The sequence below is a fragment of the Sus scrofa genome, chromosome 9, assembly GCF_000003025.6.
Source record: "Sus scrofa isolate TJ Tabasco breed Duroc chromosome 9, Sscrofa11.1, whole genome shotgun sequence".
Lineage (NCBI taxonomy): Eukaryota > Metazoa > Chordata > Mammalia > Artiodactyla > Suidae > Sus > Sus scrofa.
The window spans coordinates 11,156,650-11,168,027 of record NC_010451.4 but is presented as its reverse complement, the minus strand read 5'-3'; the positions used below and the strand labels follow the sequence as shown (position 1 = coordinate 11,168,027).

The window sequence follows — 11,378 nt, the reverse complement described above, 5'->3', positions numbered from 1 at the left end:
AACAGAAATACACCAAATTAAATGATGATGCTTGAAGGTGGGGTGGTGTGTGGCAGGGTGGCTTTAGAAAACTGTGTACCCTTTAGAGGTGGAATTGAAGCAATCTTAACTTAACCTTGACTATTCTGTTATCCCTTTTACAAAGCATGGTCCGAATCATGTTCTTTCAGACCAAGGTCCTGGTTCATCTCTTGCCAGCATCTATCTGGAGACACACGAAGGAAGGACTGGTTGAAGAACGCCATATGGTTGGCAGTGACTTGAACTGTTAAATCCAGCAGGCTTGGCTAAGAAAGCTAATATTTGGAAAGCTGTTGTTTGGAAAATCAGGTGAGTTGCAGGAAATACTAGTTTTTGTTTTACATCTTATCGATGGTACTTTGGTCACTGCTAAAGTTCCAGCAGAATTCAGCTCCCTTCACTCAGAAACTGGAAAAAGGTGTGTTGTGAGATAAACCCTACTGAGGCACATATTGGTGACAAGTTGAGCACAAGTTGGATTTCGGCTGCTACTAATCCCCTTACCCAGATGGGTACCGTTGTACAGTGCACAAACTGTACAACTACACACATGGCTCTGCCTTTATATAAATGTACAGATACATTAAATATAAACCAGGGATAACACATTACCAGAAGCCTTATTCAAAACAGTAGCATTTAATACTTTCACCTACAGAGAGGTAATGAATGCTGAATATAGCTAAATTATAGCAGGTCAGACAAAAATTCAAATTCTAGTCTTCTATTAAAATAACTGTGGCATTGGCAAGTCAAACAGAAAAAGTGAATAAGCAAGTTCTGAGATCTATGAAAATTGTTAGTTCCTTGTATAGATTCAGGACAACCTATGTTTAGTAAAGTAATTGCTAGTAAATTTCTATACTAAAATGAAACCGGGAAACCCTACATTAGCTTGAAAAGTTTATCTAAGAGTCACAATGATAAATAACTCAGAAGTATCAAAAGCATGGAAATGCTTCATAGTAAACAATACCTTGTCAGTACATTAGACAGAAATTGATGGTATCTACTTCTTAAAATGATTCACTTATTAATTGGTATTAAGCAATTTATCTCTAAAGGAGTCAAAAGAAACAAGGTCTAATTGTGGGAAGGATTTCAAACGTCTCTTTTTAGAAAGTAAGAAGTGCACGTGACCACGATAGCTTATTAGTTCCTTGACAATTCCCCCATGACACACTTTATATGGCATGAGAAAAGAAAACGGTCAAATGATCGCAGCTTCTGGAAGACAACTCAAAAGCTGAATGAAGCCACTAGCATTTTTGGACTTTACAGTAGGGAATGGAATTCCCTTTATAATGAAAACAAAATCATGTAATTGTCCCCAAAGGTTTAAGCACTTTGCAGTAGTAGTAAGACTGATAGGAAGAAATAATTTACAGCCAAACTGTTTAAACATGAATCCTATGACGACATTCAACAAAGAAGTGAGCAATGTCTTAAATGTATAAAGTATTTTCATTCTGACAAATTCACACTGGACTCACCCTGCAGAGATGTGCAGTGGGAAGAACTACCATCCTTCCACACTTGCTAAAGGTCTAGAGAGTGGGAAACAATCCCCAAAACCAGAGAGAACACCTGAGGTCTTGTAGGCCATTACACATGTTACATATTCGTCTTCTTCCTTTTTGTATGCCAAAACAATGCCTTTAAAATGTAAAAATCTTTCTTACCTTATAGGCCATACAACTGCAGACTGGATTTCATCTGTGGGCAGCAGTTTGCCCACCTGTGGTCCTGAGTCATTTGATATCATTAAACTTTTATCACATCTTCTGGGTGCAGATGATGTCAGGAGTATTTGCAGGGAACCATATTTCTGTGCTTAAAGATTTCTTTAACAAACATGGTCTGCTGCACCCTTAAAAGTTACTTCTGCAAACTCAGGTCAAAAGTGATGATCTGCAGATCTGCAGATCTTAAGTTTGCCAGAGAAGTTTCAGAAGCTTTATGCCATTTTTGTATTTAAATTATCAATTACCAGTCTGGTCCATGTATCAACATTGTGTCTTTTAATGTAATGAAGCAGGTTTCATTAATAAGGGTTGAAATGGAACTGTAAGCCAAGTGTGGCCAGTGGTTGATGCCATAATATTGGCAGCTGCTGAGCTAAACAGAGTGGGGCGATTTTAGGTCACCTGCATGCCTGTAGTGCAATGGGTTTTAGCGTCTTTTAGTAGGAAATATTCTTGTGATCATTTTCCACGCTGGCTGCCAATCGAAACAGGCAGCAATTTGATGATTTAATGATAAGTGAAGGTCTTATAAAACAATACTAAATATTTAAAGTGTGTTAAAATGGGGGTCAGTACTGCTTATTCCAGATGTGCATCAACAACAGTAGAAATTCTGTAGCCAATGCTACTGCTTAAATTCCTTAATCAGCTGTCTTCTCCTGAGCTGCTGATTGCCAACTGTCTTTCACTTTTCCTTCAAATATGTCAAGGTTTCTTACCCAAGATCAAAGTTTATGGCCTAAAGCCGGAGATTTATCTGCACTATGGTTTTTTTTTTTTTTTTTTTTTTTTGGTCTTTCTGTCCTTTTAGGGCCACATCCGCAGCATACGGAGGTTCCCAGGCTAGGGGTCAAATTGGAGCTGTAGCTGCTGGCCTACATCAAAGCCACAGCAACTCGGGATCTGAGCCATGTCTGCGACCTACACCACAGCACACGGCAACACCAGATCCTTAACCCACTGAGTGAGACCAGGGATCGAACCCGTGTCCTCATGGATACTAGTTGGGTCTGTTTAACCACTGAGCCACAACAGGAACTCCCTCATTATGAATTTTAAGAGATCTCTATATCTGGGTCTAGGTAATTTCCAAATAAGATAAAATACTAAGATATTAATTACTAAGCATAAATTTATTTATTTTTGATCTCTTATTTTTAGAGACTAAAGATATTTGCATCTGTTAATATGTGTTTTTTCACCACATTCAAAACCCGTACTATAAGCATATACTTCTATAAATTGAGGTGGCACATTTACAAAGTTAATCTACTACAGAATGATGTGTGACAGTTCACAATTGTCTACTTCCCCATTTTCACTGGAAATTAAGGTTACTAAGTGTAAGGATAATAATCAATATACATAAATAAATATCCTAGAAACAATAAAGAAGGGAAGCAGTCTTGAAGTCTGAAAGAAATGAAGGATGTTTTTGTTAAGGAAAAAAGGAGAGTAATTTTGTCCTAAAGTAAGTAGTTGCTTAGAGGGTGTCAAATGGTTTTCCAAAATGAGAAAGAGCAAAGTAAAGGACAAAAACCTGGCGTTCCAGTTGTGGCACAGCAGAAACAAATCCAACTAGGAACCATGAGGTTGTGGGTTCTATCCTTGGCCTGGCTCAGCGGGTTAAAGATCTGGCGTTGCTGTGAGCGGTGGTGTAGGTTGTAGATGTGGCTCAGATCTTTTCTTGCTGTGGCTGTGGTGTAGGCCGGTAGCTGTAGCTCTGATTCAACCCCTAGCCTGGGAACCTCCATATGCCATGGGTGCGGCCCTGAAAAGGAAAAAAACCCACAAAAACCAAAAATAAAAAAACAAAGGACAAAAACCTTAATGGGTATAGAAAGTTATAACGGCTCTGCAGAAGTAGGGGAGGAGGGAAGGTAGAGGACAGAATGGGGGTGGGGAGAAATCTTACTCATGTGACCAAGCTGGCTAAGACTGAATACATTTATTTATAATTTTATTATTTTTTTAAATTTTATGGCTGCACCTGTGACATATGGCAGTTTCCAAGCCAGGGACTGATTGTGAGCCATAGCTGCTATCTATGGATCCTTGAACCCATTGCGCCAGGCTGGGGATCAAACCTGGACCTTTGCAGCAACCTGAGCTGATACAGTCAGATTTTTAACACACTGCACCACAGCAGGAACTCCTATACATATATATATATATTGTCTATTTGGGACTGCACCCGCAGCACATGGAGATTCCCAGGCTAGGGGTCAAATTGGAGCTGTAGCTGCTGGCCTACGCCACAGCCACAGCAACGCAGGATCTGAGCCGTGTCTGCGACCTACACCACAGTTCGTGGCAATGCCGGATTCTTAACCCAATGAACAAGGCCGGGGATTGATCCTGCGTCCTCATGGATGTTAGATTCATTTCTGCTGAGCCACGGCGGCAACTCCTATAATTTTTTAATACAATGAGCTCAACAGTGTATACATGCAATACTAGAGGCTGAAATTTCCTCTCTGTTAAAAGGACAAAGTTTCTTGGATTATTGGCCTGAACTTAATAAGAGGCAAAGTAATAACTGTCACTTTGGTCACAGGGGGAAACAAGTATTTTTTCACAGTGATCTTATTTAATCAAATATTCAAACCTTTTAACAGCTTCTCCAAATCAAATTCTAAATGAAATTTTCTTGACCTCTGACTTTCAGATTTCCCAGAGGGTACCTGGAAAGTCTCAAAGGATTTGTTCTCTCACCTCGTAAAAAGAGAGGTGTTTAACTAATTAGTTTATTTGCCATGTTTAGATGCATGGCAAGCACTGTCATAAGTGACGCTTAAACCCTCCCTAGGTTATACTTGTATGGGTATATGTTATTAATATAAGTATTTCAGAAACTGTACGAAATTTCCAGAAATGTGTTAATGTCACAGTTGTCCATGATATGCTCTGGTATAATAGCAGAACTCCAATTATCTTAAAATGTTGAATGTCACAAAGACAATCAGATTTGTTACCTGCATTACTGTGAACTCTCATCAAACTTTAACCATAGCCATTTTAAGCCCTCTGTCATTCACGGATATTTACTCTGATGCTTTCCTAGAAACTTTTTTTTTTTTTAAAGTAAATTTTATGGCTGTATCCATAGCACATGGAAGTTCCCTGGCCAGGCACTGAGTCCGAGCAGAAACTGCCACTTACGCCACAGTAGCGGCAATGCTGGATCCTTTAACCCAGGCCAGGGATCGATCCTGCATCTCCAAAGTGACAAGAGCCATTGCAGTCAGATTCCTAACCCACTATGCCATGGGTAGGAACACCCCTGAAAACTCCTGTAATCAGTTACAGGCTTCATCTTCAACAACGTCTTCTCAGAGACCCATGGCAAAGACTACAACAGGTACTCTGAGGTATAATAGGCTTACATAACTTTAAGATCATACCACTGGGCTGAACAAGGATTTCCAGTTCCTGAACTAATGGAGAAGCTTATGGGTTCATAAAATTGCTGACCCAAATCAAGAAAGACCTGAATTTATGCCAAGGGAGTGAACAGAGTGATAAAGAATGATAACAATTCCTTCTATGATTATTGCTTGGGAAAAAGCAAAAATGGTTCTTTAATGTTCTTTTCTGGATTTTAGGAACCCCTCTTCTCTTAAACTATCTGTAACTTACAGCAATTTAGATTATAGCTTTGTAAAGAAAAATGAAACATTTTATCTTTTCTCCCTGCCTGAACCCTCCAAAATTTGGAAAAAACTCTTATTGAATACTTATTTTTTTTCTTCTTTTTACAGCTGTACCTGCAGAATATGTAAGTTCCCAGGCCAGGGGTCAAATTGGAGCTGCAGCTGTGGCCTTCACCACAGCCACAGAAATACTATATCTGAGTTGCATCTGCAACCTGTGCTGTAGCTGGCAGCAATGCTGGACCTGTAACCCACTGATGAGCCAGGATCAAACCCTCATCCTCACAGAAACTAAGTCAGGTCCTTAACCTGCTGAGCCACAATAGGAACTCTCAAATACTTATTTTTCATGGCAATAAGAATTTGTTCTCCAGGTAACACAACACAACTGGAAGCACTGATTGTATTACCAAGGCTCTCACTGGAATGTCACATCTGAGGATGATGTGCATAGATATGACCAGTTTTAATATATGGTTAACCTTTTTTTGTTTTTTTTTAGGGCCGCACCACAGCATATGGAGATTCCCAGGCTAGAAGTCGAATCAGAGCTATAGCTTTGGGCCTATACCGCAGCCACAGCAAACGCCAGATCTGAGCTGTGTCTGTGACCTACACCACAGCTCACAGCAACGCTGGATCCTTAAGCCACTGAGCAAGGCCAAGCATCGAACCCACATCGTCATGGATATTAGCTGGGTTCATTTCCACTGAGCCACAACGGGAACTCCTAGAAATCCTATTGACTGACTACCTTCTGTACTCAAAAACTGAGTTTATATATAATCTGCTTTTTCATTTTTGTTTTGCTTTTATTTTTCTATAAATCTGTATCTTCCTTCCTTTTGCAGATCTCTTACTAACTTCTAACCTGAATCTTCTCTCCACAGCCACCAACTTGGCTTCTGGTCTGTGAAACTACTGGCAACGTTTTAGACAGGGGAAATAAAGGGGTTCAGAATATACCACTGTGGTATAAAAATATTTTGAGCTGAATGCATTTGATAATCAACAGATGCAGGAGGAGGCTTTTTTCCTGAATTCCCTTTATCTGCCTAAAAGCAGAGCCTCCCTAAAGAAGTCAACTGTCACAAATCCTCTCCCCTGGGAGTTTCAGGGCCACATCTAAAAAGACGTTACCACAGATCTATCATATCTCCCATCTGTTCTCCTAAGGGCCTATTTATCTTTCCTAAAAGTCCTTAGTTTTCCCTCCAGTGCCCTTTCTCACTGTCCCCTTCTCTTATTAAGATGGTATATAAACTCCGAATTCTGCCTTGAGTCACATTTTTCTCTGAACCCCCATTTATGTATGTAAACAAAAATCTGTCCTTTCTTTTGCCAATCTGTCTTTCGTCATTTTATTTTATAGGCCCCCAACAACTCAATCGAAGAGGGCAGAGGTTTCCCCAAAAACAGGAGACACTGTTAAGTCCAGCAGCATGCTCACGTAAACCTCAGCAATGCTAAGCAGCTTCTCCCCATCTAGCAGCCACAATTAGACAAAGGAAAAGTTTCCTTACTGTTTTACTTTTTTTGTGTGTCTTCTTTTAGGGCCGCACCTGCGGCACATGGAGGTTCCCAGGCTAGGGGTCTAATCAGAGCTGTTGCTGCCAGCATATGCCACGACCACAGCCACGCCAGATCCGAGCCACATCTGTGACCTACACCACAGCTCATGGCAACGCCAGATCCTTAACCCACTGGGTGAGGCCGGGGATCGAACCTGCGTCCTCATGGATCCTAGTCAGATTCATTTCTACTAAACCATGACGGGAACTCCAAAAGTTTCCTTATTCTCAAAGAAAGTGCAGCAGTTTAAAAAACAGCATTGAAGTTTTCCATTCAGATAGGTCTTAACTTCTTTTCACTTTACATTCCCCTCTGCAATGGGATTTAAACTACATTTAGCTAAATTTTAGTCATTATTTCCAAATGTTTACAGCATGGTGATGAAGCTGTAATTTTAGACACTGAAAAATAAGACAAAGTGATCAAACTAATTACATTATGGCAATGATATGATGCAAAATGTTAAGACAGAGGTTATCTGCAAATCACCACACAGTTGCACATTCCAATTAGAACTGATTCTCTTTGAAACATAAATTGTACATAAATGCTTATCCAGTAGTACATCATAAACTACAGGGTTAGAATAATTTTTTCTGTTGTGTAAATATGGAATTAAGAGCTAAAACAAAGTAACAGATGATTTTTTTTTCAAGAGCAAAGTAATATGCAACCCATTGGACTCTTCGAAACCTTAAACTAAGCTGTTAGTCATCTTTAGGGACCCTGGTTAAATTCTGAAAGTGTTGGCATTAAAACAGAACTTAGTTTTTTTCAGGTATTTATAAAGATGTTCATGCATCGTGTACCTGAAGTTTTTGGTTTCTTGATTTTCTTTGACTCACACCTCTTCCTCTCCTTGGTATATGAAAACCCTCCTGGTAAAAGGAGAGCCCAGTCCTGGGAACTTTGCGCTGAGTTTAAACCACAATATTTGATGTAATTCTAAACCACTGTTTGGGGTTCTGATTTGCGGATTATTCAAAGATAAATGCTTCTCCTGTGGAACATTCACGTATATACTACCACAAGGATAAAGAGATCATTTCGGGAGTGGCAATGTTTCACCAAAGCACTGAGGTGGGGAGGGTGAGTAGTGATCGTCAGCTGACACCTCCACCTTTCACACAGGTTTTCCTTAAAAAGAATCAAACCGCTTTCAACTTTTCGGGAGTAAAATTGGCAGCAAGGGTAGGATACTAAAATGTGCAAGGTAACTGCTTCTTTCGCATCCTCATGAAGCACTAATGTTTTCTGACATACAATTTGCTACGGGGCTCACAGATGATATGACACCTCCGCCTTTCACACCAGGTGATATGCAAACAAATTATCTGCATAGCAGGAAACAGGTTTTTCTGTTAACAGGAACTCTCCCAAGAAAATAAAGGGCGGCGGGGGGGGGGGGGGGGGGGGTGTTAATAACCCAACCCGGTAAAAACACAACCCAGAATCCTAGAAGAGAAAAAATAAAGCCATTGAAAGAGGCAATAGTCAAAGGTCAGCATTATCTCCATAGTACTTGACTGACACGGCACAAAGTCTTGAGTGTGCTAATACTTGAGTTGCTGACAAGAGAACCACGTGTGAGCCACAAACTAATTGGGAAAAAATCTAGGAGGCTGGATTTGGTCTCTGCTTTCTGCTCAACACTTCTAAAATGTGTTTTGCTGAGCTTTCACGCTGTTTGTTTTCACAACAGAAGCAAGGGCCTTTGAAGAACTGGCCACAGTGTTACAGGTCTCCAATGAGGCTTTATTCAAGAGGAACTACAGGTGGTGGTGGCTGAACTGCTCGTTCAACATGCTGTTGTAAACGGCCTCAGTGTCAGGGTGTGCTCTCTAGACCCTGAATCTGACTTCAATAGGGCAGAACCTCAGTCTCGGGGTTAGCAGCACAGTCAGGAAGGATGTGCCTTTGTTTCTGTACATGGATTCTTTATGCAGAAGTATATCTTAGAGAAAAGGACAAGAAGACAATGGCGTGAAACAAACGAACTAATTTAAAAACGTCAGATGGTTGACAGCTTAGGCAGCTGCACATGAAATGTAGCCAGACGCCAGAATCTTGTGGTAAAAGAATAGTCCTAAGGGCTTGTGTTGGAGCTGTTTAGTTTATATTTTCCTAAGGCACAACTAAAGTTCTTTTAGATTTATATTTTGGCAAGTGTTTTTTTCTGCTGGAGATGATAAGAGTAGGTGGGAGTATCTGCCTAAGGGCGTGTTGGCATGCTAAAGTAAGGAAAATAGTACTTGGACTAAAATTAAGGCCAGCTGGTGAAGAAAAACAACAAAATTTGTTTTGGTTTTAAATTTGTACCAAAGCTACTTCCTGAAAATTGGAAAAATGACAAGAGTGTTTCATACCTTTGCATAAGAAAAAATGATTTTCTTTTAGAAGCTGTTGCTCAGAATTTAATCTGTGGTCATGACACCATGTAGTAAAAACAGCCTGGATTTTATAACAATGTATAAGCAGGAAAAAGTTATAAAAATGCTAAATGGTACAGAGCTACAAATAGAGTGATGTGTGTGCAAAGGGGTCAAAATCAGGTTTTTACTCCAGGAAGGTGTTATGTTTATGAAGAATGATTCTATTTGTTATACATTCAAATCCAAATTAGAACTAGCTGCCTTACAAGGAGATTTCACTGCCATTAGCACTTTAATTTTTGGTAGTTCTGTTACAAGTTCAAGTAAATTACAGCTGTTTTCAACCCTAATATGCATTTCCTTCAAAAAAAAGAAGGAGCAGGTATTCTAATAAGCTTTCTGTAAATAGGATCCTGATCATTTTAGCTCTAGTTAAGCCAACACATTTCCCTGGCCTTAACTACAGCCTCTTTGAAAACTGGAGAACACTGCATAATTTAAAAAGTCAGAGTATAATGACATTCACTTCAAGTAAGTTATGCTAGGAGGATAGGAGGATGAAATGTGGATTGGTCAGACCACCAATCATGTTTTCCTAGACATAAAAACAGTGATAATTTAAATATCTGCAAAGGTCAAAAGAAAGAGAAATCACATGTAATTAGCTAAAGGAGTGACATTCTACACGCGTCCTGATGGCCTGCGTAAAGCTTACAAGACACACCCACTCTGCAGGGCTGTAACCACACACAGACACCCCAGAGCCCACCACAGATCTGGAATGTGACAAGTATAGAACCCAGTGGCAGCTCGGAGCTTGTCTCTGACACTGACTAGCCCAGAGGCAGACAGTGAAGAACTACCAGAATCCCACAGAGAGCTTTTTTTTTTTTTACCCTGGAAACAACCTTCCATGAGGTTACTATGACAAAAATATAAACCAAGGCTGACACAGCTAAGTGCAGCCTTACAGCTGGCCATTTGGATATGGGGTTTTGCCAGTCCTTAGCTGTTTTCAGTATTTAATCAAGTATTAAGAGAAGTTTAATTCACATGCAAGCCTTGTCAAAAAAAGAACAGTTAATTTCCTATGATCAGCATAAACTGCTAACCTGTTAAGAAAAGCCCAATTTTTCCGGCATTCGAGTATATACATACACATCATGTCTTATTTCTTTTTAAACACATTAGGGTGAGGGTGAGGAGGAGGAAGACAAATGAGATAAAGATACAAGTTAAACACCCAAAAACCCCATTCCTCATTCTTTGTGTGGCTGGCAGCATTAATCAGAAAGTCACTCCAAAGCTACGATGGTCAGATATATTTGAACATGTAGATCTTTAAGGATTTCCTTATTCATTTGGCCAGGTCTATGGTATGCGCTTTTTTTGTTTGTTTTCTTGGTGAAATAATTCATCAGTGCTTCCTGAGAGGCTCAAACAAGATCACTGGCCAGATTCCGAAGAGAAACTGTTTGGAAACAAGTTAGGACAAAAATTAAAGAAGATAAAATTGTTCCATGTTTTCCTTGAAAAAGAACCCATGGGCTATGACTACGGTGCTTGGTAGGTTGCTAGCAGCCGTCTTGGTACTAATAACCTGAATACAGCATATTCTTTCCAGGTTGGCACCAGTTCCCAGAAACTTTGTTTGTGTGTGTGCTTTTCAGGACTGCAGGTACAGCATGTGGAAGTTCCCAGGGCAGGGGTCAAATCAGAACTACAGCTGCCAGCCTACGCCATAGCCACAGCAACTTGGGATCCAAGTCACATCTGCAACCTACACTACAGCGCGGGGCAGTGCCGGATCCTTAACCCACTGAGCAGGGCCAGGGATTGAACACACATCCTCATGCACACTATTTGGGTTGTTACCACTGAACCACAATGGAACTCCCAGAAACGATTTTTATTTAATTTATTTAAACACATTAAGCATCTACTTTGTTAAGCATTTAAATCACCTCAGATCCTTAAACAACTCTGTGATGTAGGCATTAACAGCTCCATTTTAC

The 11,378-nt window shown here is 40.1% G+C and overlaps 1 protein-coding gene across 3 annotated transcripts in view; it reads right to left on the bottom strand.

The window, feature by feature from the left end:
- Positions 642-11,378, bottom strand: part of ACER3 (alkaline ceramidase 3) — a 182,309-nt gene continuing 171,572 nt past the window's right edge. For all 3 annotated transcript variants that reach the window (XM_021062556.1, XM_021062554.1, XM_021062555.1), the window contains one exon: positions 642-10,834. In XM_021062556.1, the coding sequence (XP_020918215.1) occupies positions 10,781-10,834 (54 nt within the window). In that variant the 3' untranslated portion in view covers positions 642-10,780. The remainder of the gene's footprint in view (positions 10,835-11,378) is intronic.